Genomic DNA, 27811 nt, shown 5'->3' on the forward strand with positions numbered 1-27811 from the left:
ACATCTAAAATTTAGGTCTTATATTGAATTTCTCAGCCCCATATCACCACTTAAGCATGCCAAAAAGGTTTCTTTCTGCTTTAAAAGGTCTTTACTGATCAGATTAAATTAAAACCACTTACCTTATTTGCATTTTCTTTCTAAGTATCACAGTTTGAAGTCTTCCTATATTCTTCCTTTTCTAAAGCAAAAAGAAGTGAGACATTTAAAAAAGGATTTTCAAAGGCACCCTAGCCAGAAAGAGAATTCCTTTTTATAACTGGTGGCATAGCACATGGCATTAATATATGTCACTGATGTATCAGTTGATCTAAACTTGGCTGTAATATGCATGCTTTATCAGATCACAATGTATTTTAAATTCTGTGATAGATCTTTTGACTCCTTCCCTTGAGTAAATAATGTTTTGACTGGTATGAAATCAGATGGTTCTGGAGACTGACAACTGAGGAAGCAGAACCACTGGCCTGGGAAAGTATTCATCAATATTTCTGATTCTGAGGTGATTTATTTGAAATAAATTAGATGTCTTATTTAAGTTCCTAAAAGAAAAGGCGTATCCTCCTTTCTTTTTCTTACCCTCACTCTTTCTCTGTTTTGTATACTTGTGAAAAAGTAATCTTTGGCACAGCTGACCCTCTGCTTGGCTAGTCAGAATGACCAGTACCTCCCACTATTGTTGCTCTGAGGGAATTTTCTGGGTCATGATATGTAAGTGAGATTACATTACCTGAATGCCATTTGCTATTCAGCTAAGCAGAATGACTCTGATACTGATAGTGTTTAATAAGCTGGTACTAACAATTTAATTCTCATCTCTGTTGCTTCTGAAAGTTTGTTTTTGTTTTGACATGAAAGACCTTTTTTCAAAAATTAAATCTATTAAATCTGTCAGTAGAGCTGAATCCTTAAAAACCTCTAGTGTTCTGCAGCATCATCAGTATCTATAGATAAAATTGTGCAGTGCATCCTCATATACATTTTTACAATTTATGTTATAATGCAAGTCAGTTTAGTGTTACAATGCAACATTTAAAGTGGGAAGGTGACTCAGTAGCCTGAGGGAAGGAGTTCCAGACAGATGAGGCAGCATAAGGGAAAGAGTGCCAGAATCACCGGGTGGGGCTGGTAAACTGATCTCAAGTGAGCACAGTAAGGTGACACACTAAAGTGCTGGGAAAACAAGAACTATTTCCCAATCCAGCCACCTAATGGGAGTGAGAGTTTAGGGATGATATCCTAGCTAGGTTTTCATGTCAAAATGACCCTATTTTAATACAAAGGAGGAAAATTTTCTAAGCCCTAGGACTCCTGCCAAGGGCTTTTTCCCTCGTCAGTGCAGTTAGAGCCGGGCAGGTCGCTGTGCACGGAGCACTCAGCAGCACTCCTGGGTACAACCCGGCAATGCGATTCCCAAACACCACGGGCCATTCCTGCCTTTTCTTTGTTGGCACAAAGACTGCCACGCTTTTCTGCTGCCCCCATGTGTCGAGATGAGAGGTTCCCTGGAGGTGTGATATAACCTGTCTTGCCCAGCTCTGTCCCCTTCCCTCAGCTCATCCTGTTGCACCACTCTAATAGACTATACACAGTTGTCCATACTGTACACACTTTCCGTGGAATTTCCTTCTGTCATATTTTAGCAAACTGGTATCAGACTATGGTCTGATAACAGTTAGGTAGCTCTCCTGCTACCTAAGCCGTGCATTTCTATGCAACCTACCTAACCAAGTTCTCATCTTGAGCCAGTTCTTCCAGTGACCTCACTGCACAACCATGTTGCTGTTCTCCAGACTGTTTATCCCAAGTGTACCTAGCTGAGGTGATCCCATGACCACAGGTTCAGAGACAAGCTGACTGTCATGCCAAGTACTAACAAACACTGAAACTCTCACCTGTCCTATTAAACATCTGACTAGAGCTGGTATTTTGTACAGTTTTGGTTGTCTAGAGCAGGTTCAAAAGCCTCTGATGCTCAAAACACCTGCCATTCATTCTGGGTTCTCTAAAATCCTGAGGGTCCTTACACTCAGCCTCCTGCCACCTGCTCAGCCCTTTGAGGTTAATTTCCTGTAGGCCTCAGGGCCTCTAATACAGAGCAAATGACACTGGAAGGACACTACTCCTAATCAGAAAAAAGACACTCAAGATACCTATGTTTTATATATAGGATACATATGTGCTTAGCTCAGGCAGAAGTCAAGAATCTGTACTTTCCTCATTACCATGCAACTCACATTAATCAGGTTTCCACAAATAATAGCCATACTTTCTTTTGTTCTTTTAGGTTAAAACCACTTGCAAATAGACTCAGTGAAATCCCCGTGTTCTTTCAGGGTTTGAGAATTTCTTTGCAAGTAGCCTGGGTTAAATTCTGCTCTCTGTTTTAGATGTATGAAGCCATTTAAGTGATAAGAATAAGGAGTAAACTGTAAAGCTCTGTTTGACGAATGTGTAATTGGAAATAGAGACTGTGGTTACAAAATACGCCTCCCTGGACTGACTCTTAATCCACTTTTAAAAATACAATTCACAACATGTTGTTGTGTTAATCTCAACTGCAAGTCAAAAGCATTCATGCTCCTGTCTCTGGACAACAGTAAGCGGTTAACAAAGGCAGACACTGTAGATGGCAGCTCTACTTAATATCAACTTAATATCAACCACAAAAAATAGCTACCAGGAGAAAAAAATTAAACTTTTACACAAATAACATCAGAAGACAATACAAATTTAAAGTACATAATGCGGCTCTCATTGTAACAATATTCCTGTATTTCCTTGTCCTTTAGATTCAGGCAAACAGATACCTCCACTCTTTGTACCAGCCACTCTGACAACATGCTCAGTTGGTATTAATTATGGCTATGAATATCCTTATTATATGTTTTGGAGATGTACATTCTGAAGAAGGGGAAAACAAATTGAAATTGATCGATCTGTAGCTGCAAGGATCTAATCCTGATTTATCCGAAGAACCATTTAGATAAGCCACAAGAAAGAGGAGAGCAAAACCCATAAAGGAAAAGCAAAAGTACAAACACAGTGTTTGGCTTAGTGCCTTCTCTTACATGAAATCCCAGGAAAACAAGTCCATTGGTGTGTCAGCTCCAGCGAGGTGTTGCACACCTGTCCCAGCATCAGGCTGAGGCAGTGCCAGCCGGGACTGTCTCAGTTGCAGACCTGAAACAACACAGGAAAATTAGCCTTGTCTGCTATGCCAGGTTCTTATCAAAAACCAGAGAAGGAAAGATATGAAAGACAAGAAATAAACGGAGGAAGAGAAAGAAGACAGGGAAGGAGAGGGGTCTTAGTAGGAATGCAAATCTCACGTATCAGTAAGTGTCCCAAATTAGGTGAAGACAGTAGAACTGGCATTATCCGATCCTCTTTTATGGTCTGTTTTGGACTAATCATGCCATGCAATCGGGACAGTGAAATTCTATAGTGTCAAAATGGATCCCATAGTGTCTGGTGATGCTGGGAGCAGTAATCCTGACTGTAAATCTCACTCTTTTCAATCAAGCTGGTTTTTGGCATCAGTGTCAAATCAAGCTTCCTCCTGCTTCACTTGCCCAAAGACAGTCATGAATGGAACAGCACATACCCAATAATCAAATTCAGCTTCTGGGTCATTAATTTTAATCACTGATTTCTGATCTTGTGTTTCTTACACAATTACCACACATAGTCTCCAAGACACTGAAACTTACAGATAGGGGTTCTCTTTAGTTTTATCTCAATTTCTAAATTATTTTTTAAAACAATCTAGGAGATTGCACCAAACTTTTGGTTCATCAGGCAACTGCCAGTCTCTGTGTGTTGGTATTTGCCATGTGCTCTACAAATCACTGAGGTCTGAGGATGCTGACCCCAGGAAGAAGGCTGGTGTGAGCCAAACTCTGCACTCAGAGATGGTGGTGACTTCCAGGAGATCCTACTCAGCCACATGAGCCTTTACAGGGAGAACTCATGCATGTTCTATTTGAACCATAAGGGGAAACTACTCACTTTAAAATCTGAATGCTAGCAGCTTGTAAAATGTTGGTTAGCTATCCCAATATTAAAATAAAATCCCTGAGAAAAGGAATGATGTAGCAGAAGCTAATGAAATATTAACTGTACAGCGAACAGTGAAATGCCATGAACACTTTTTGCTAACTCTTTAGTGTCACAGGCATTTTTGAAAGGCTGATATTATATAATATTGTACAATGGCTAATAATGGACAAGAAAAAATATCATCATTTAAAATAAGGACATAGTCCTCTCCATGTTTTTTAGGCAAGGAGTTTGCCTTAAAGGATCTGACACTTTTAGAATTGAATACAAGTTTTCACAAGAAAAGCGATTTACAAATCAGCTTTTACAATTGCCACCCATGACATCAATTATTTCATGTTCTGGGGATTATCTCTTGAATTTATAGAAGTCTTTTTAACATTTTTCAGCTGTACCTTTTCTACTGCAACAAAGAAAACTGCTGGTATATTTTAACCTAATGAATAATTCTGAAAAGCAAATAGATGGAACATTGGGATACAACAGATTGTGGCTCTGTGTGGACGACTGGAAGACTGCTTTCATTACTGTAATTATAACTTTTTGGAAAAGTCTGACTCCTATTGATGACAGTGACAGAACAAACTCTGACTTCATTGGAAACAGCATCAGGCCCCATTAATGATTAGCACATATTATCTAAATAATGAATGAGACTGAAAAATTCTCTAGTAACACTTGGGAAATCCTCAGATGAGCTGAGGATTGAAGCTGCCCTGGGCAATGATAAAGCCTATTTTGGGCTGGGTGCAAAAGAAATGGGCACTCAAGGAATGTTTTAACATTATTATTTGTACTTTCTATAGAAAAGAGGTACCATTTCTATCATCCTTCTAATATGTCTCCACTTCTAAAATTAGAATCCAAATTAGAATTACACAATACCTGGCAGACTCATGGTAAGAGATGTGCTGCATAGTGATATGAATACAAAATACCCAACTCATCTTACACAAGGTTGTAAATCACTATTGAAATAGCTTTTCCAGGAACATCCAGAAATTTGTCATTAACACTTTTCTTACCAAAGGAATAATGGCCTTAATTCATTAAAGCCTGTAAAAGAGAAATAGGGCTTGCCAATGCTGTTCAAATCGCCTTTAATTGTAATTATTAAAAGCAGCAACTAGTCACTGATGCTTCAAGAAAAGATGTCGCTGCTCTTGCCCAAAGCTGTACAGCCAGGGAGCAATTCACTGTCCTTGGAACAGCCTAATCTAACAAAAGGCAAAGTGGGTACTTTATGAGTCAGCATTCATTTTTGACCAGCAGAATGGTCACTATCTAAGCCTCTCTTCTTGCAGGTACTCCTTCAGCCCATTAAAACAAACTTGGCTAATGCACTATTACATACTCTCCATTAGAAAGAAATCAGATCAGCCTTGGGAAGAGCCAGATGAGTGGTTGGACAGATGCAAACCAAAAGTGGGTGTCAAACATTTGCTCCACAGGGCTTTGGAGAGATCTGCAAAATCACTGGAACTTGACTGCAAAGAGCCTTAAGGACGCTCAAAGAAATTACATTTCTCATTTAATGGTTCAGCATATGCCATCAATAGAATAGTATTAATTGCATCCAAATATCTAGGAAACCAAGATTTTCCTATTTATGGTAAGTCTGTAGGTTTACAAATACAGTTTGATAATCCTACTGAGGAATAACAGCCAACCAGCCATGTACAAAGTTCCATTTTAAACTCACTCCTGCTTGTGAAGGTAGCCTGGGCTTTGACAGCCAAGATCTGGAGAGAAATAGTGCTCATGTAATTCATGCTAGGACACTATGCCTCATTCTTCTGCCAGCCAGCAAAGACAAAAGGACATAAAGCTGGAGGCCAGGATACTTTGAAGGGCTTTCTTTAGTGCTCAGCAGGCAAAAGTCTGAATTCAGTGTCTTCTATAAAGGTACACAGAGGAAAACAGTATTTTCATGGGCTTTATACTGTTACTTGCAAACTGGTGAAGCTGAAATTCTCTGGTGTTGCGCTATCAAAATGCCAGCTCTGCAAGACCTGGCACATCCACTGTGCATGCTCCAACTTTTTGTGGTTCTTGGAAGTTTTGGCCTTGTACCATCTGCTGTTACAATGGTCAGTCTGTCTGTCTCATCAAAGGCTCATAACTTTTGCAGTTTCTCAATGCTGTACTTTCTGCATAACCCTTAGCTTATTTGTCACTCAGATTATTCAATGATTGTGCAATTCCAGCAGCTTAAACTCTGTCTTAAAGGGAAAATCTTTGTTTGTTTTTTTTTAATCAGCTTGAATAATTTTGCATATCATGCACAAACAGGAATTCACAAACAGCACACAAATAGCAAGACTCCATGCACATTTGGTAATAATTCATCGCAGCATAACTCCCCATAGGTTTACTACAATTGTACCAGACACATCAGACTTTATTTTCAGGCTGCAGGCTTTGTAGCCAACATATCTACATACACTGTAATGTCCAAACCACAGCAGCATGTGGTACACTATCAACAGGCAGTTCCTGCCGGCCCTGTATGGCTCACATCTACTGTTACAGATCCTATAAAGAATATCTTGGATCTCTGTTTCAGGTATAAAGTTACATTAGACATCACCCAACCCATAAAATGCCTCACCTGTGCCCAAAAGAACGACTGACTTCACTATACAAGCTTCCCTGATCATCAGAGAAAACAAATCACAAACTCATGTTCATAAGCTATTCTGACAATGGTATTTGTGCTAGTGTTTGCTGGAGTAGAGTTCTTTTCCACAGTAACTGGTGTGAGGCTGTATTTTGGATTTGTGCTGGAATCAGTGTTGGTAACACAGGGATGTTTGGTTATTGCTGAGCAGAGCTTACAGAGCCAAGGCCTTTTCTGTCCCTCACCCCACCAGCAAAGGGCTGGGGGCACAAGGAGCTGGGAGGGGACACAGCTGGGACAGCTGACCCCAAGTGACCCAAGGGATATCCCAGACACTGGGATCATGCTCAGCACACAGAGCTTGGGGAAGAAGAAGGACATTTTGGGGACATTCAGAGTGGTGGAGTTTGGCTTCCCACATCACAGTTACACGTGAATGGGGCCCTGCTCTCCTGGGGATGGATGAACACCTGACCAGCCTTGGGAGGCGGGGAATGAAATAGGAATAAGCAGATCCATCAGGCCAATGCATGTCTCCAAGGTTAGTGCCAATGGAAAAACTTGGGGGCTGTTGACCATGGGAAGATCTACTCAACAGCTGGTCTACTCTGACACCTGACTGGATGCACCAATATCAGAGTGGAAAAAGAGCTGTAGTACAGGAGCTAGCAGGGCTCACTGATAGAGCTTTAAACTAGCTTGGAAGAGGGAAAGGGACATAACCAGACTTGCCAGTGCTGAGGGATGGGATGTTGTGCCAAAACTTGAGGAAACAAGCACTAATGGATCCCTCAATGTGCTTCACGAGGTCTTGGCTACAAAGTACCACATCTGAAATGTTTCTACTAATGCTCACAGTACCAGGAACAAACAAGAGGAGCTGGAGGCTTTGGCTCAGTCCCAGAGTTTGACATCATTGGAATAAGTGAAACCTGGTGGGATGAGTCCTGTGGCTGGAATGCCCTGCTGGATGGTTGCAGGCTCTTCAGGAGGGAGAGGCAGGGCAGAAGAGGCAGAGGGGTGGCACTGTATAGAGAAGGGTTGGAATGTATGGAGCTCACAGCTGGTAATGGCACAGTTGGGAGCCTCTGGATAAAATCAAGGGGCAAACAAGTAACACAGATGTCATTGTGGGAGTCTACTATAGACCTCCTATGCAGGGCAAGGACACAGACAAATTATTCTTTGAGCAACTAAGGGACACTTCCAAGTCAACTGCCTGTGTCCTTATGGGAGACTTCTAATTGCCAGAAATTAACTGGTACAACCTGGGCCAGAAAATTCCTAAAAGTCCTGGATGACAACTTTATACAAGTCCTAAGAGAGCTGACTCAGAAAGATGCCCTCATTGATCTGCTGCTTGTCAACAGAGTGGATCTGGTGAGCAAAGTGGGGACTGGGGCCATCTTGGCCACAGCAACCATGAAGTGATTGAGTTTAAAATCTCTGTTGACAGGAGGAAAAGTGCCAGCAAAACTTCAACCCTGAGCATGAGGACAGCAGACTTCAGGCTGCTCAGGGAGTTAGTAAGGTCCCCTGGGAATACATTTTTGCAGGTGCTGGAGTCCATCACTGCTGGTCACTTTCTAAACATCACCTCCTAAGTGCACAGGAGCAGCAAATCACAAATGTTGGAATAAAGCTGGTGAGGCAGATGGCCAGCTTGGTTGAACAGGAATCTTCTCTTGAAAATAAGGCAAAGAAGGAAGGTGTATGCCCAGTGGAAGCAAGGTCAGGAGACATGGGAAGAATACAGATTTGTTGCTTGCCACTGTAGGGATTCATGTGGCCAAAGCTCAACTGGAGTTGAAGCTGACAGAGCCGTAGGGGAAAATAAAAACAAGTTTTTTCAAATTTATTAATGGCTAAGAGGCAGTGTAGAAAGAACATCAGCCCATTACAGGATGGGGATGGTCACCTCACAAACAGGGACATGGACAAGGCAGAGATATTTAATGCATTCTTTGCCTCTGTCTTCAACATGGATGACAGAGCAAGGGAGTCCCAGTGCCTTGAGCTGGAGGACCATGACTGTGAGAATTATCAACTCCCAGTCAACCCTGAAAATGTGCAGCATCTGCTGCCCCAGCTGGATCCTTGCAAATCCACAGGGCTTGATGGGATTCATCCAAGAATCCACAAAGAGCTGCTGATGTCATCACAAAACCTCCCTCAATGATTTTTTGAGTGGTCTTGGGAATCTGGAGAGGTCCCAGCTAACTGGAAGCTGCCAAACATTGTCCCAGTTTACAAGAAGGGCAAGAAGGAGGACCCTGGAAACTACAGCCTGATAATCTAACTTCAGTGCCTCATAAAGCTATGGAGAAGATTATTCTGGGAACTATTGAAGAACATCTGAAATACAACGTAGTCGTCAGTCACAGCCAGCACGGCTTCATGAGAGGGAAGTCCTGCCTGTGGAACCTGATTTCCTATTATGTCAAGGTAACCCACCAAGCTGATCAAGGGAAGTCTGTTGATGTAATCTTTCTGGATTTCAGTAAATCAGAATTTGAAATTTTGATACTGTCTCTCCCAGGATCCTTCTGGAGAAAATGTCCATTTCACAAACACATTATGGGATGGGTGAACAACCAGCTCATGGGTCAGGTGCAAAGGGTGACAGTGAATGTGGTGACATCAGCTGGTGACCTGTCACTAGTGGAGTTCCACAGGGCTCCCCTGGAAAGTGGTCATGGCACCAAGCATGACAGAGCTCAAGAAGTGTTTGGACAATGCTTTCAGGCACATGAGGCGATTCCTGGGGATGGTCCTATGCAGGACGAGGAGTTGGACTCAATGATCTTTATGGGTCCCTTCCAACTCAGCTTATTCTGTGATTCTGTGTGAAATCCTTGCTTTTATTTGCTTGCGTGCATGGCTTTTGTTTCATTTATTAAACTACCTTTATCTGAGACCCTAGGTTTCTTCACTCTCACTATTCTGATTCTCTCCCCCATCCCGCCAGGGGTTGGGAGTGAGCAGCTGTGTGGGGCTTTGTTACCAGCTGAGATTAAACCTGACAATATTTTATAAAAAGAGAGGGAAATAATAGAAAACTACCTCCAGTGCATTAGGAAATTTTACATGAAAGAATTGCCTTTCCCTCTGACTTTTCATACTGTTATGACTCATACAATAACTTTCTGAAGAAATACATTCCACAGATGAACCCTTTTCTAGCAGAGGTGCTCACTTGATAGTGTTTTGAGAGAACTGGGAGAAGGTCAAGAAGCCAGCTGTTGGCATCATTAGCTATGAAAAGGCCTCTATATCAATTCCCCATCAAAAATTCATAACATTTTAGTAATCTTTTAAAACCAGAATTGTGACAAGCATTTTTAATAAAATAATATCTCAACAATTGAGCAGTATTTTTGGTAAGATGAACTGTTTAAAATTACAGACAACTTTCTGTTGCTGCTGTATAGCAGGAGTAGAAATGAAAATTTTGTCTCTGTGTTCACCAAGTGATGTGGAAGGTTTTAGCCAATCAAGGTTTTAGGCAATGAAATTCTACACAGTAACAGGGTTTCTCTTTGTACTGGTTCAAGTGTGTTGAAATTATTCCACCTATGTTTATTTCTCAGTTTTACTTACAGCTTAGTTTTGATTGCCTCTTTTAATTACGTTTTCTGCAACAGTTTATTTCTGTGCATTCAATAACAAGTTTAGAAGTTCTGGCGTTTTGAGGGTCTGTAGTTACAGGTCCTGCTGAAGAATTTCTGCACTGTTTCACTGTGTTTATTAAACTGAACACTACAAAGAAGTCAGGAATATTTTTCTATTTAAATCACACATGTTTGCTGAGATTGCCTTTGGAGTTGCAAAACTTCTATGTTTTTACCAGCTGATGGGTTTCCCTGTGACTCTAATCTTCAAGTTCTGATCAAAACTTAACGAAAGAGTGATAACTAGTAATTTTAAAAGGCTGAAGTGTAAAACAGCTGACAAGAGTGATACAATGCCACTACAGAGCCTCTTGGATGAATCAGCAAAACCCAGATAAGCATCTATAGGGGCCATTTCATGTGCGAGGAGAAGGCATTCGGTGCCCATAGGTGCTGTTGGAGCAGTGGATTCCCTGTCCAATGAGGTGGAATGCTCCGCGGGCACATGGTTTACGCTGCTCAAAATAACTTGGGACCTGCAAACTGACAAATGCTATTGCTCCGGTGGTGACAGGTTGTCCAGCTTCTTACAGCCATCCTCAGAATAACGAAGGTTAACTTCCTTCACTGTATGGACTCCTAGCTGTTTCTGTTCCTGAGGACTCGAAGAATTCCCTCGCTTCCTTAACTTTAATCTCGCACTTCTGGATAACTGTCATCTCTATTAACTGCCAGGGCTGGGCAGCAACATCTGGAGGAATTAAAAAAAGGTAATCCCTCAATTTTAGATTGGTCTACATTTTGATTTTGCAGAGTGTAGCAGAAGGGTTTGATGAGCATGTATATCTGAATGCTAATTATAGCCTGTCAGGCAGATAGAGGGAACAAATAATTTTTAAACTGACTTAGATTATGCAGAGGTATGTGCATTGCAGTGAAAGAGAAACAGTGTTCAGCGGCATTATAAAGAACCTGAATAGCACTGGTGGGGTTCTCAAAATCCCTTGGAGCCAGTCTGACTCCTCTAAAGAGTCAACAAGATTCTAATGACCTGAAAAGTTCCTTGCTGGGACTCTTTCCTCTTCCTGCTCATCTTCCCTTCATGAAACAATGGAGGAGTGAAATATTTACATTCTGGTATCCAGCCTTAAACCAACATGCCATAATTTGGAATTCCTTCTTAAGCAAAATCAAACCCAATTTAATGTGACCCCCCCATAGTTAAATGCTTTCTATTTATTTAATTATTTATTCTGTCATGTAAAATGACCCCCGTGGCTATATTTAGTGCAGGGAGATCTGCTCTCTGGATTAATGTACACAACAGCTGCAGAAACAGTCCTGCTAGAAGGGCATAGCTCTCACCCTTGAGCTCTCACTATCTCCTTTACTCTCTTTCTCTCTCTCAGAAAAGTATTTGACTGTCAGTAGCAAATGTTTGGCCCAATATATTGCAACATTAAGCAGTAATCAGAAGCCCATCTTAAGTTTTACCGAATAATACATCAACAATTGACAAGAGAACAGAGTAGCTCCTGAGTATATGTTAACAGAACATTAGACAAATCATGCTAAAGACATGATTACTTTATCAGCAGTTTTGTTTCGGTCATGAAGTTTACACTTGTGAAGATGCTCTAGAGTTTAAGAGTGAAAACAAAATCAGCAAGTGTTAATGGAACAATTTTGTAAACTTCAACTCTGCTCTTCTTCTCCTACACCTCCTGAAGGTTCCTAAGGTCAGGATATTTCTTTGTTTTTCATTGTCTGTCTTTTAATTTTTTTTTTACTTTCAGGAACAGCTAACAAAATTAAACAGCAATAGCAAGTGTGTTAGTTCCTGTAGCTGATCAGAATATTTACATATCAAAAAATATTTGTAGTCAATTCAGGAGTTAGTTAGGTGTTGTACATGACAGAGTACCAAGCACAAAGGGAACTGTGTGCCCTGTCCTGGTATTTTATTCCTGTGCATTCTTTAGAGATTTTACAGCAGATCTTGCTGTGGTACTGAAGGAATCTTTTTTTATCAACAGTTGCTAATAATTAGTAGCATAGATATATTTGTACATAAATACAACATTAAGATAGTTTGTTAAAAATGTACACAATTTAAAATGTAACACAAGTTAAAAATGTAACAGCAATTGTGCAATGCAACCTCAATTGTAATCAAAACCATGGGCTGGGCGGTAGAGGAAAAAAAATCAGTTTACTTTTCTGTTTAAAACTTAACTGGTTTAGTGCTTATTTTCATATACAGGAATATTCTACCAGAATGGGCAAATTAATTCTGCTTAATACAAATCTCATTTAAACACTGCAGTTTCAAAATATGATTCAAATGTGAAGGCTTTTATGTTACAATGTTCTTAGGGAAGACTAATGAAAAAGTATTAAAAAGACAGAACAGTGGACAAAAAGAAATATAGTGAGACTGTGAAAAAAGACACAACTGAAAAACCTGAGGCCCTGAGGGGAAATGCAATCCAGATTTCTTTTGCGTCTAATTTAAGTCTTAAGTTCCCTTTTCTGCTAGGAATCTGTGTTCGTAGGAAAACTGAATCTCATTTTAAAACCAAACAGCCCATAGATTTAAAATTTCCAGACAAAGAGATGTGCAGATGCCGTGTAGTTTGCACATCCCTGCTTTTCAGGGCTCTTTTTTGGGCAGTTTGTGCTTGCTCAGTCTGGCTGCATGAGCAGTCAGTTGTGCAGTCATCAATACTCGTGTGTGAGTTCCTCACACTGGTGCCACATACACACACAGGTAGAATTGAGACTTTTGCTCTGCATTTTAAGTTGTGCAAATTCTCGTGACAGTTCCAATGCAGGGCTGTAATTTGTCAGTCTAGGCTGAGCCCGTACAATACCTTTGAACACAGAGAGCTAAGGCTGTAGTTTCAGTCCCAAATTAAAATATGAGAGTTTCATCAACCACATGTGTTTGTGGATTTCTGCACTGCTCACACATACTGCCAGCAGGACTCGCAGAAATGACTGAGTTTAAATCATTTGGCTCACAATGAAAACGGATTTACAGTTTTAGCCATGAAAAAGGTGTGCAGAGTGGTGTGTCTGTGTTTGAACCAGGATAAATGAATATTGTTGCCTGTTAAGTTATATTTTCTTTGAGGACTTCATATGTCTATTCAGCATCAAATTGTGGATCTCTGCTGCATCTTTTTTGGCCTTTCATATAAACTTTTTCTCATATGGGCAATCCTTGAAGGAAAGAGAACTATATACATTACTTGAATCAATAAAAACTTGTTGCGAGCACTTGAAATGCACTCAGAACTTGTCCTGATATCTGAGGCCTGGCTGCACAGGTCATTGGGAGAGGAGATTGGAGAAGCATCCCAGGCAGGCCTCAAAGACAGCCAGCACCTATTCTCCTTTCTGGCCTTCTAATTTAAACATCAGCTGAAATTTATTTCTGTCAATTTGATGTTGATTCTTCAAGATACTGTTTGCCTTGCAGTTCAAGGAGATTCGCTGAGGAGGAAAAGGGAACTTGAGACATACAGGGTCTCAGCTCTCATTTTGAGAGCTACTAAGGGACAATATTAATTATGAAAAAAATGAAGACTTTTTGTGATCAGTGTGAAAAATAAAAGATCTTTTCATTATGTGAGAGCACAAAGGAAATGTTGAAAAAGTTAGAGAGCTTTTAATGTGCTTTTCCCGTGAAGCAGAGCTGAGTATTTCCTTCTGCTTAGGGTGTCTAATACTGTAACAGTGAGGTCATGGGCCAGGGCACAACTCCAAGTGCACACAGGGCTCTTGCAGTGTCTGCTGCAGAATACCTTGGAGAGAGGATTTATCCCATCCCATTTCTGAGGGATTTTGTTTCCATGAGAAGTTGTTACACTCCTGAGCCTGAAGATTCTCCATTTTCCATATTTAATTACATTACTTGGAAATGGGAGTTTAGTTATCTGACTCACTACAAAGAATGAAATTCAAAGCCACTAAAGTGTCTAAAACAGAAAAGTAAACCACCTTCTTGTACACAGCCTTCTAAACACAACTTTAAAAATATCTCATACCACACCCCCAAACACACAGAAGTGCTAACCTTAGTCCTCTACTCCAGCCTAACCTTTCCTGTGTCTGGAGTCTCAACGTCTGTCTTGCAGCAGCCACAGCTTGTCAACAGGCAGCAACAGAAACAGTGACAATGGCAACTGCTAAGTGAGAATTCCTGCAAGCACACGAGAATGTGACTGTGAGCATCAAACATCTGCGAGACAGATCGCTTGTGTCAAGTCTTACCTTGTTTTTCAAAGCTGTAATCATACAGCTGGAACACTCCCATAAATGTTAGTGTTCAACACTCTATGGGTAGATGCCATTTATGTGCAATTAAATTGGTAATGAAGTAGATATAGCCTCTAATATTTGTTAAATTTTCCAGTTTTCACACTGAGGTGCTGGACCTGCAGAGTCTGCTGTGTAAAGGCCACAAAGATGCCTCTCTGCAGAGCAGGAACAGCAGTCTGCTTGCTGCTCTGATGCTGGGGTTCCACACAAAAGTGCTCTCAACAGAAGTAATGGGAGCTTGAAAAGCCAAGACAGAAACAACATGTACTGGCTAAAATTTCTTTTTAACTTTTGAAAGCCAAAGATGTTCAAATGCTTTTTGCACTAAATCTACTAATTGTTTATTCTGACACAGAGAAGGAGAGTTTGAAAAATTATTTTTAGGGCATCAAGCATTAGAAGCTGTTCTCACCAAAGAAAATGGAGATACATCAGATATATCTGGGATTCCCTTCTGCTTTGCTGAGATTTCACTACTGCTGTTTCTGTAGGAAAAGTTCAGATTCTTTCAGTGGTGACTCAGGAATGAGTCTAACAAACCTCAAACAAAAGGAAATGAAAGTGTTTGGTGTCACACTATGCAAGACCCCTGTGGTGCAATTTTCCTTCCTTCCATGTAAGGATTTTCAGGTCAAGCCACTGCCAAAACAAACTGTGGGAACTAATTCTACCTTTGTGAATATTTAATCCTAAAGATCACTTGGCTAATAAGAGAACATTGCCATAACCATAGGCTCTTGGAAACTCAGAAAGTTTGTTCTTCAGCCAAATTAGTTGGGTAATGGAAACTGAATTAGCAGAGTGAAAAAATTAATGGAGTCAGTTTTGTTCATGGCATCCTCTGGTGCCTTTCAAGATAATAGGTGTCCAAGGTCACTGCTGTTGGTGTCCCAGGAAAGCCAAAGATGTTGCCCTCAGCACCCTGGTTTGGTGCTGTAGGTAATGAACCAGGCAAGAGCAGAGAACCGCAGGCTGCTGGAGTCAGTCAGCCCATTCGCCCTAAGTAACACCAGTTCGGAGACATTATTTGGTACTAGCAATGCAATTCCTGCCCTTGATACAGGTTCATTACGACACTTTTCCAGGTGGCAAAATTATTGGTGCTTTCATTGCTACCACAGATTACTGCTTACTGTGTTTTTACAAGTTTGTCCTTCTTACTGCCTGCTGAACAGAGTTATCTGCAGAGTTATCTGCACTTATCTTCTCACCAGAGACATTTGCAATTACAGTACAATTAGCACAGTTCTTTGGAAAAAACCCCATGCTGGACATCTCTCAAGGCATAAGCAAGGCAGAATTAATAACTGGTATCAGATTGCCCCATAGCTTCACAGCAACATTTGCTGAAATTTAACATTTTCCACCAAATTAGAAATATCACATAATTCAAAATATTTTAATACTTCAGTAGACAAGCACTGCCTCAAAGTGCTACATTTGACTAGAACCCAACTTCTTCCTTACTAAAAACAGAATAAGAAGTCATCTTCTACACAAGCTGAAAATAGAGAAGAGTTTGACATAAAATTCTGACCCTGGGTGAGCTCTAAAGAAAAGTGATGGCCCTCCAAGTATTAAGAATTTGGCATCAGATTCATTCTCATTAATATCTTGCTTCCCAACTCCAGAAGGAGAACTCTGCTCTCTTCTACCTGTTCTGCTCCAATGAGCAGAAGGAAGGAAGTGGTTCCAGGTCCTTTGCTGGGGAACTGTTTGACTTCCTACTTTTGCTATCAGACTGCGGCTTCCGCACTAGGGTTTTCCAAGCTAGAATTACAAAACTATTTTGCCAATCTAAACACATCTTTGAGAGTACCTCCTTATATCGCAATAATACTCCTTAAGCAAATCAGCAGAAATTAGTTCTTTCATGTTTCAATGTTTTCAGTTCATCCAAAGTTGAATAGAAGATATGCAAGACCCAGAACAAAGTCTCAAATAACCACACTGAACACATAGTTGCTTTACTATGGTTACCTGCAGAAAAGCTGCACTGTGATTAATATCCTCTGTTGAAACAAATATAGCACTTAAATGAGAAAATGAAGCAGTATCTGTACAACAGAAGAAAATGAAACCCTAAATAGCCTCAGTCAGATAATTTTCATATATCCTTTAGACACAACCACTACTGGAGTTCTTTCAGTTCATTTTACTTCAGCAGGTTTTGATCACACAGTATTCCTTCCCTACTTGCCTTTCGTCCTTAGAGTGTTCAGTGCTCTCTAAAGATCTCCATCATCTTTTTTCAGCCCTGATGACCTTTACAGACACTGAGATGAAGATGTGCCACTCTGAAATGTTTCAGAAAGAGCGGCCAAGAAATGTAGCAAGCTAAATTTTGCCACCTTGTAAAATACATACTTTTCCAGCCATGGAAAATACAACCTTCCACTGTGGCATGTAAAGCTACAAAGAGCTGGATGCTCTAATTCAGCCAGAGCCACACATGGAGAGGTCAGTGTGGAGCTGCATCCCTCCAGAGCTCTGACATCCTGCTGAGGCACACATGGCTCCGCTTTTGCAGGCTCAGCCACCCACACAGGGCAGAGGAGAGAGCTGGCAATGGCTCTGCCTCACCCCTTCTGATTTTAAGTAGATAGAAAAGCCCATGGGGAGCAGGCCTGAGGTTCTAGGGCTGCAGTTCATTCACAGGACAGGTCTGTCATCCACTCTGTAAACTGCGTGTGTTAGAATGTATTTAAACTCTTGGGAGCTGAAACTGTAGCTTTAGCTGTGACCTTTACAGCACACACTATGCGATCAGCACAAACAAGCTAAGAGAGCCCCTTAAACACGTTCAGCTCCACTAAGGTGGCACAGCTGCCTAAGAAGTTAAAGCTGAGCAAGCAAAAGCAGTTTCCACTGAGCAGGAACTTTAAGCCTCATGGAGACCTCTCTGTACTCTTAAGAGGTTAAGTTACAAACTCTGTCCAGTCATGAAACAGCTCACAACATTATCTCGTGTGGGCTTCCCAAATCAATGTTCTCTGGGTGCCACAGCTTCACTGAAACACTGTGCCAGATAATTTAATGCCAAGTGTTCAATTAGTGTCACAGACCCTGGCTCAGTTGCAGGGACTAGACTGGGTGCTTAGAAGCCTGCAACTCATATGGCATTTAATTTCTCATTCTTTGTACAGGCACAAACTTAGCATTATTTTGATTGGGTGCCTCTGCAGTCTTAGTGAGTCCCCCTGTTTCATATCATGAAAATAAAGCAAAATCAATAAATCTAAAATGCCAAATGTTCGTGTAAGAAAAAGGATTTCAGTATAACAAATTGTGCCTCAAACAGAGGGATTAAGGTCTCAAAATGCACATCAGATTATGATAGCTGTATGTTCATTCATTGAAGAAGAATGTAAACAGTTTAAATTGAAATCCTTCTCTTTGTAAATAAGGAATTAGGGCTGCCACTCATGTTCCAGGAAGAAATACTGCAGCAGTACGAGACATTAGCACTTCATTTGTTCACTGCCAGCCCTTTTCCTCGGACAATTGTCCTGCTGAAAAAGCCCAGAGCCTTTTACAGCAGAGATACATTTTCTACTTTCCTTTCCCTGGCAACGTCAGCTGTTACACAAGGCTGTGAATGGAGATGGCCAACACTAGGGCATGGATGTTCCCTTCTCTTGATGCCGCAACAGGAACAGAATGTCCAGTAGTGTGACAAACCAGACACCTTGGGGTAGGAATACCTGAAACCACTGCAGCAAAACTTGTTACACCATAATGAAGCATGAGGGAGATAATGAGCACTGAGTAGTCTGAGAAACAGATCCAGTACACAGGCATGCACTTGTTTGAGTATCTGTGAAAAAACAGCTCTCTGAATGGGGTAAAGAGCAGTTATTTGTCTTCATATTTAGGCTACCACAAGATGTGTGTGCTAACAGGATATCTGAATCCCTCTGCACTCGTCATGGCTCTCATATCAATAAAAGGAAGAACACCACACAGTTATACCTGCTTAAGTATCAAAAGGGATGCTTTAGCTTTGCTTATCAGGCTCACAGGCTACGTATGGGCTTCCTGATACTCTCAAGTCATGTGGTACATTTTTTCAGAATCAGGATGACCTAAGATAATGATTCTGAAAGCCCTGTAGTACAAATTATGTTTGTATCAAATAATGACATAGTTCTCCATTTACTTTAAATAGCTTATTAGAAATAATGCTGAATTTAAGAAGCTATGGAACATTTAGCACCATTGTATCTTCCTATAATGCATGAAAAATTGTCATTATAGAATATTTTTGTTCTTTCTCCTTCCTCCTCATATCCCTCACACGATTTTGAGGGTTCATTTACTTACTACTTCAGTGCTTTCAAGCTAAATTTGCTTCATTTAAAAGTACTGTTATTCTCAACAACTTTCGGTCCCTGAAATATCCAACACTTAATCCATCTGATGAGATTGTTTCTTAGCTAAGGAACACACATCAGCAATGATGAAGATTTAATATTGAAACTCAGGTAATAGCTCTGTAGTTGAAGTTTTGCCTGGAACAGAGTAGAAAGTACCAGACTTGCAGTTACTCTAACTATGTAAGGCTACCAACAGTAGAAAGAGATAAAAAATGAACTTCACTGGGTAAAGGCAACAGTATCTGGCAGGATGTGCAGAAGCAGCCCTTTAACACAAGGGCATCCTTATGTTTCCAGTATGACAAGTCCTAACAAGTATTCAGCGCACAGATGCAGTTTGAAAATGTTGTGTTCTGCTTTTCAGAAGCCTGTCATTGTGTTCAATCAAAAAAACTGCTATTGATTAGGCATGGTCCTATTTGTCCTTTTTGTTGGCAGCATGCAAGACGACAGTTTAGAAACCTCAACTTCAATATCTCAGCTTCTGAGAGAGAGTTATTTAGCAGAAACTAAGCGTCAAGGGAAGAGTGAAAGAAGCAGATCAGAGCCAGTTTCTCATAATTTCCACTATGGCAATGCTTCTGGTGATTCAGATGAGGTAGCCGCCCAAGATGACCTTCCAGATCTCTCTGCCTTTTTGAGCCAAGAAGAGCTTGATGAAAGTGTAAACCTGGCAAGACAAGCTATTGATCAGAATCCATTGGAAACAAAACAGGATGAGCTTCAGGCACATTCACAGCATCCCCCAGATCAGCTGAACAACACAGGAAAACACAAACAAATGGCCCAGTCTACAGCTTTGAAAACATCAGACAACGGCCTGCACTCCAACTTTTGTCAGGAACATGTCAGAAATACAAAGGGGTCCAAAGGTAGCTCTCAAGATCTAAAGAAACACTACCTCCCTTCTGAATCAGAATCCAAAAAGGAATTCCTAAACAAGGCAGCAGATTTCATTGAGGAGCTCTCCTCACTTTTCAAAGCTCACAACTCTGAAAGAATAAGACCCCGAACATGCAAAAACTACAAGAGCAAAATTGATTCTAAGAATAAGGCTGCTCAAAAAGGTAGCTCTAGCCTGTCTCTCACATCAGAAAACAGAGAAAGGCTTTCCATTCCAACACCTCAAGACTTGGAAAACAAAGCAGAGAAAACATTTGAACAAACAGATGATCAACAGGCAGCAAACTTGGAATCTATCAGTCAATTAACAAGTGCAGAGCTGAAAACAGAGTCAGAATCTGCATCTGTATATTCTGATGAGCCCATTGGACAGCCACCACGCTTTACTCAAAAACTGAAGAGCAGGGAAGTTCCTGAAGGATCCAAAGTGCAATTGGACTGCATTGTGGTAGGAATCCCAGCACCTGAAGTCAGGTAAACATATTCTGCACTTGCATTTTTTATTTCTGTAATGGTAGGTGTGTGCAGGCAGGAAATACCTTGTTTGGGAAGAATATGATTTCTACTATGCTTCATGTCTAAAGTCACTCCTTTAGTGAACAGTTTTGAGGAATTCCCTTGGTGAAGCTTATGCCATTACAAATATTGTATTGTGTTCAGTCCTTAAACTCATAAAGGAGTCTGACTAAAAGAGAAAACAGTGCCAGAAAAGTTGGGGGGTTTTGACAGAAAACAAACAAGACGTATCATCATCCCTAGATATTAGCAACACTCTCTGAACAACTCTCTTGCTTATAGAGACTTTGAGACTTATTTCTCCAGGCATTTGCTTTGATAAATCTTTTTTATAATAAAAATGTCAGTAGGATCCTTGGACATGAGAAATATTTTTTCCCCCTCTCACCATTCACAGCTTATAATGCAAAGACAACAAGTAAAATAATCTTGTCTCATGTATCTGCACCTCTACACAAACTCAGTCTGGCTTTTTTCATATTCGGAACAGGTGAACACTGAAATGCTTGTTCACAGACTCTACTCCAACACACAATGTTCAACTTAGGTATTTCTCCAGAAGGTCACAATACTGTCCTTGCACCAACAGGTCATGTTCAGGCTGTTGACATATATAACAGTGACAAGGAGTTCATGTCATCCAAGTTTAGGTGTTTAACAATCACCTGAACTAGAAGCTGACACTATAAAAGTGACATTACCAAACCCTTGCAAGGGCAGATTGAAGAACCCAGGAATGATGCCTCATCCTATGGAGTATCCAGGGATGGCCAGAATGCCTGTACACCAAATTCAGGGACCACTTGATGCCACAGAATTGGATAACAGATATCTTTGTAACTTGGGTCCACTTTTGTCCCAACAAAACCAAGCTTTTAAATTTCTATTTAATATTTGATTTTGTTCATTTTCGTTAATTAAATAAGCTACTTATGTGAATGCCATTCAGTACAGGAGCTACTACACCTCTGTAGAAATAAGCATCCATCAGACATAAGAAATTAGGGACAGGGAAAAAGAAGTCCCCAAGGGAAAATTAGTCCCAAGCAGTCAAGCTCAAGAAAAAGATCAGGCTCAGCTTTCAGTTTCACTGTTTAAAATAAAAAATAAAAGATAAATCAATAGGGGGAACTCTGAACTCTCTGTCCCTTGTGTTTGTGTGTATGCACGTGCTATATTAAGGAGAAAGCTGGGTATGTTAGCTACTCAGAGTTTCCTGATCATAATTATTTATTAACAAAACTTTTTTATGTTCATCCAAGATTCTTTCAACTCCACCAATGTGCAGAACTAACACTAAGAAAGGGTGTAAAAACTGTCACTTGACTGAATGATAAATATTCACATGCTTCCAGTGATCATGGCCTTGTTAGTCACTGCTACAGCACAAGGAAATCAGAAAATAGAATGTACTTTGGGGTTTGTGTTCCATTAATTATGGGGACCAGAAGAATGCAGCATTTTTTCCCTAAAAATAGTGCTTATCTTTGATCTACTGTGCAAAGCTTCCAAGAGAGTGAAGGAAGCATCTTGTTGGCCATAGTTGTGGAGCTGTGCTCAGAACTGGCAACTGGTTTGCTTCGAGGGTAAGAGCTTTCCAAGGTTTAGGGTGAGTTAGCTCAGTATCTGTGGAGCTGGGCAAGGAGAGAAGTATTCTTTTAGATAGGTAAGAGAAATAAAAAAATCACCAGTCCCAGGAAAGGACTGACTAGCAAGGTCAATGATGAAAGCAACTGATGAGAGAAAGCTTGATGACCTTTGACTTAAAATGGACTTCCTAACCACAGAAAGGAATCCCAAGTGACTTACAATGCATATATTAAATACAATCACAAAGTGGAAGTCACACTGTGGGAAAGCAGAACATTGTGAAACAAGAACAAGATTCAGCAAGCTCTGCAATATAGTTAATCAGTCAACACTAGGAGCAATCTGATGGTTAAACTGATGTAATGGGGATTATAAGAGAGAAATTAGAAATAGGAGATTTAGAAAGAAGCTGATCACAGGGATAGAAAGGACTAGAAAATACGAAAGGCAGATATCACTTTTGAAAGCAAGAAAGTACTAAACCAAATTGATGTAAAAGATGGTGTAAATGACATTCATGATGGATCAGGGTCAAAATACAATTTTGATTATTTATCAGATTATCAAGTCATGGCAATGATAAAGCATTACAGGTATGGTAGGTAACTGTCAAGCACGAGGGCTCACCGAGGAACAGAAAAATGGATGCTGGAGCAAGAGAAGAAATGGGGAACTAATTTGAAATACCAGTACATGGAAAGTTAAGTCCTCTTGGCTCAATACAGAAAGACCAATTGCTTTTTAAGGTGACTCAGCCTTAACGTAACAAGCCCACAACACAGAGGAAGCTTGTGAAGCCAACCTATTTAGAAGTTTGGGTGAAAAGTTAACCATTTTTCAGTATCATCAGCTGAATGCAGTGTCACAGAAGAGCCAAAGACTGATACCACAGGATGTGTGCCTCCAGCTAGCTCAATCCTTAGCTCGCAATTAAAGAGCTCTACTGCAATTACTGATGATTGCTTTACTCTGACTGTACTGCAGGTTAACAATAAGCCTTTGAGAGAAATGTGTAGTGTATTTCCAAAGTGTTTGATGACCTCCTTCTCATGCTCTCTTCTACAGCTCTGTTTCTGCATGAGTAATGGTAGGTGTGACATTCACTCCCCTCTGTGAGGAGAGCACTCCTTTTCCCCTCAAGTTCAGAGGTGCCTGCATTTTTCCAAACTGTTTGGCACATCACTCCTAGGTTAATTTTACTGATGAATCACATTGCATGTTTTGGCATACACAGCTACCCTGGAAGTGTCATGAGGATTTAATGTTCTAAAAACAGGCTGTATGTCATAGGGTTTCCATGAAAACATTCTTTAACATAGGCATACAAAGCTTAAAAGGTGGATTTTAGTGCTGCTTTGTTTGAGGATATTAGACCTGCAACTAATAACAGATTTTTAGAAACTATGAAGCCATGCAAGATTAATTAAGATTTTTCTTCCTGGCTGCCAAATGAAAGCATTTATCTGTTTTAGTGCTCAAAGTCTAGAGCCAAACTTCTCTTACATGCAACTCCAGTCAAGTCAATGGATTAAGATCTAGGATGAATTTGGCACAGGGGATGACACTGCCTGGGCTTAATGTGAACCTCCCTTGCATGAGGAAGCTATCGTTGCAATCCGTGGCAGGAATGAAATGTCAGTGACAGAGAGTATTGCTACTTCAGTCATGCCACGTATCTCAATGTCAGAACTGCCCCTGGAACTGACATTTCACTGCTACCACGTACCACGTTTTCATGTAAGTATAAACTCAAATGCTAATAAGCAAGGAGTAGATATGGCCATACCAAAGTTTTGCATGAAGCTTAACTTCACAGGAAACAATTGTTTCTGGTTTATAAGCATTGCAAAGAGACAACGTTCACATAACATGTTCTTTTTTTTCAACTTAATCTCAAAATACTTGAACATTACGCTGAAAATAGTGACTACAGAACACACTGCATAGAGAACCAAACACAGGTTTGAAACCCAAGTTTATTCTTGAAGTTTTAAACCACTGTGTTGCAAATTTGGGACTAACCAAAGGAAAAAATAACTGCAAAGAATTAACTCAATCCTACTTCACTGTTTGAGTCTACTAAAGCAATATACTATTTGTAGACTAATAAAAGAAATGTAAAAATTAGCTAACATGGTGTTTTTGAATTTGCTTATAGGAAAATTAAATTGTGCCTCACAAAAGCATGTGATACAAACTTATCTTGGCACAAGCAGGACAGGTTAATTGGAAAGGCTGACCAGTAACACAAGGAGTTCTACCTTGAAGACAATTATATCACAGCATTTTGTGTAATGTGTTTTGCTCCATGTGCCACTTCAGTAAGGAACCACATTTAAGTGGACACAAAAATATAATACCACTGTCCTATGCAAGTTATTTAATGTTCTGAAAAGATGCAGCTGAAAATGAGATCAAATTCTAGAACATGGGTACTCTTTTTAATGCTTATTCATATCAGCTAAGGCTAACATGCTAAAACAAGGCTCCAATATAAGGAAGAGGCATGAGGCAGGTATATAAAAAGACATGAGTAAGTGCCATGACTCATGTCCCAAAGTACACAGTTGCCTACATGAATTACACACCTAAAAGGCAACTTGTACATTCATATACCAAATTTGTGCTTGTAGTCATACAACTGCACCAACCTTAGGTCTCCTCTCCGGACAATGTGACCATTTTCAGTTATCGTCACCTGAAGATCTTAGGAACAACACTAGAATAAACCACACTACAGACAGAATTTTAAAAATTTCTCCTTTCAGTATCACATGAATCCCATATAATTTCCTAGCCTGGAACTTTATGAGGCACTAATAATTGTGAAAAGACATTTTCAATCGACCCTGTAATGCCCATTACCATATTTCTCCCTTGGGACTGCTAAACATTTCGTCTATTTGCTCCTGGTAGAGTTGTTTGTCTATCCCTGGCATTGGAGGTTTGTGTTCCAGATGCCAAGGACCCCACCATGAGTTGTGGTGTCTGTACTTACATGTGAGTAAGGACAGCACTGAACAGAAGAGAAAATGTGATACACACTTCTGGGGAAGCAGTCAAGAAAAGTCCTGTTGTATCCAACATTAGTGGGGAAAATTTCAGATTTGGGCAAGTCGTTATGGGCAAAGTTTAAAATAGATGTAGCTGTTCCTTCTGTTTGAAGAGATTTTGTTTGAGAGGATCTGACAGGACTATGACAGAATGTGAACACTAAAAGTCAATCAGAATAAGATAGAAAGATAATTATCTTTAAAGGAAATGTATTTTGAATGGAAGTGCAAACCAATACTTTCAAAGTAAAGGTAACACATAAATAAAAAGTAGTACTTTCAAATAAATGTTAGCAAGGAACTATACAGTCTAATCTATTGGAAAATAATGGTAACAATACCGTGATCATGAAATCCTTTACGGGAGAGGTAGCTTATAAATAATGACTTAAGACCAGTGATTTCCCATTTTTAAAACTATTTTTAAGTGCTGCTTCACAGCTTGGGAAAGAAGTTAAAGAGAATGGTTACATACTCCAGGGAAATAAGTGAATATACACACATGTATATATTAGCTCTGTTCCTACACCCTCCCCTAAGAGTCTGCTTGTGGCCACTGTCACGGCAGCATGCTGGGTTAGGTGGATCTGTAACCTGAGCCAGAACACCCAGGGTGTTCTTCCTCATCTTTTCACATGTGCCAGCTCACCTGGCATCCTTGCCTATGTGCTGCTGTTACTACTCCCTTTTGGATGAGCACAGCTGTCTCTCCAATTCCCAAAGGTGCTGCATACTGTATGGGTTTGTTTAAGGGTCCAGAACACTGTTTGCATCTTAAACAAGTTCCACTGAGGTTCCAGAAGGAGCATGAAGGGCTGCTGAAAGCTGCCTGGAGCAAAGGGCTGTCCTAGACAGTGTCCACTGACAGAACATAGCTCAGGGCATCTCTGATGTGAAATACAGGGGAACATCCAGTCTACTTTGAGAATGCCAGGTGAGATGGCTTGGACTGATGGGCACAAATAGGGCCTGGTCTACTGCTTAGCTACACAATCAGTATTTAAGTGCTAGATCTGTAGTCCATACCTCAGAGACCCCTTGCGGCTCCTTTCTTAATTCTATATTATATTCTGTTATATTCTGGGTTTCTGCTGCACTGTTTAGAGATTTTTTTTTCAGTATATTAATTCAGGGTTTTCTTCATGCTTAATTTGTAGCACAAAATGTTGTTAAAGAGTTGTGCAATTGAGTGGTCAAACAAATTAATATATTCATGTTTTTCTAAAGCATGTGAAAGGGAAATGTATTGAAGAACCCCATAGCGTAAGACAGGAAATATTAATTATTAAAATTTATTATTTAAAAACCTATCCTTGTACTTTCCACAACAATCTTATTTTCTGTAGTATCACTCAAATGTTTGCAGGTCCTTTTACCAAATTACCATATAAGATGGATGAAATTATTAATAATTTATTTTAAAATCAATTGAATAAAAAATGTTGCCAGTATGACAGCCCCCACCCTCACATGCAGAAGATGCTTTAGCTAATAACATGTAATTAAGAAAGTCACAGTAAGACAATACAAATGCTTTTGTGGCATTTTATATCTATCTATCTATCTGAGAAAAGTTACAGTGAAGATGAATGGCTTAAGTTTGGCTTTTCAAATTTAGCAAGTTATCTATAATTACAGGTATTTCTGAGTATTATCCCAAGCATTTAACTCTGGATCTTATATAAAGCCTAGATTTAATTTGAATCTGGTTCTGCAGACTCACCTGCTTTTTGTGCTTTTGTTCTGCCTTGTCCACACTAACTAGCAACAGCCCTCAGGCCTGCTCGTCCCTGCTACAAGCTCAGAGTGAGCTGGTGGTTACTGCCACTAACACATCCTAGAGAGCTGTCTGAGAAGGTGCTGCTTTTACTTCTGTGTGGATTCCTGTATTTTCCACTGAAACAGCCCTTCTGGACACTGAGGGACTTAGGAATGCCTGAGATGAGAGTGCGAAAGCTCTCGACAGCCCAATATATTCTTGGATGTGTAACTGTGTTTTAAGAGGAACACAGCAGTATCATGCAGAAAAGAATTCCAGGTCTCCAGCAGCTGTCTCACCAGCTGTTCCTGCACAGAAGTACCTCTGAACTGTAATAGATCAACTCTCTTACCTTGTGATACACTTATGCCAGCTTTTATAAAAAGCAGATTGTGTTAAATATATGACAAAACAAAGAGTAACACTACAGTAAATTTCAGTCACTTGAAGTTTGTAGGAAGTTCATTCACTTAGGGTTGGGGGTTTTTGCTGCATTTTAAGCCACAACAGACATCTGACTGTACCTCAAGAGAAATTCAGAGCTCGACTGACAGTGTGCCAATTTCAGAGCTCTTTTACTCTTTATTGAATATTATGAAAATCATCAATATTTTATTCCTATGACTGTTGATTCAATACTTGCCTGCAGTACTCTGTTTGAATCTTCTGGCTAAATCTACCAATTTTATCATCAGAAAGACTTCAAACATTGTCATCCTAGCTGTCAAGTTGTTGGCATTGATAAACAATTCTTTTTTGCCTTACAGGTGGTACTGTGAAGGGAAGGAGCTTGAAAACTCACCAGACATTCAAATTATCCAGACAGGTGATCAGCACTCATTGATTATTGCTGAAGCTTTTGAGGAGGACACAGGACGGTACTCGTGCTTTGCCTCCAACATCTATGGAACAGACTCCACTTCTGCAGAGATTTACATAGAAGGTAATGTTAGAAGTGTTGCAGAAACTGATTATTGAAATTGCTCATACAGGAT

The 27811-nt window shown here is 40.2% G+C and overlaps 1 protein-coding gene and 1 long non-coding RNA gene across 4 annotated transcripts in view; one reads left to right on the plus strand and one right to left on the minus strand.

Moving 5' to 3' along the window:
• LOC146435589 (uncharacterized) lies at positions 1–27735 on the minus strand. The gene is made up of 3 exons (XR_014853023.1): positions 27619–27735; positions 3072–3183; positions 1–181 (listed from the first exon to the last, which is right to left on the minus strand). It is a non-coding gene; the product is annotated as an uncharacterized LOC146435589 (long non-coding RNA).
• MYPN (myopalladin) overlaps positions 1–27811 on the plus strand; it is a 74560-nt gene that overhangs the window by 8582 nt on the left and 38167 nt on the right. The window contains exons 1-3 of one of the 3 annotated variants that reach the window (XM_085064267.1): positions 10824–11063; positions 19434–20372; positions 27584–27759. In XM_085064267.1, coding sequence (XP_084920393.1) covers positions 19435–20372; positions 27584–27759 — 1114 coding nt within the window. In that variant the 5' untranslated portion in view covers positions 10824–11063; position 19434. Of the gene's footprint in view, positions 1–10823; positions 11064–11905; positions 12033–19433; positions 20373–27583; positions 27760–27811 lie in introns of those variants that run through there. The other 2 variants (XM_085064269.1, XM_085064268.1) reach the window with 2 other exon arrangements.

This window comes from Lichenostomus cassidix, chromosome 6, assembly GCF_008360975.1.
Source record: "Lichenostomus cassidix isolate B80296 chromosome 6, HeHo_3.0, whole genome shotgun sequence".
In the NCBI taxonomy this organism is placed as follows: Eukaryota; Metazoa; Chordata; class Aves; order Passeriformes; family Meliphagidae; genus Lichenostomus; species Lichenostomus cassidix.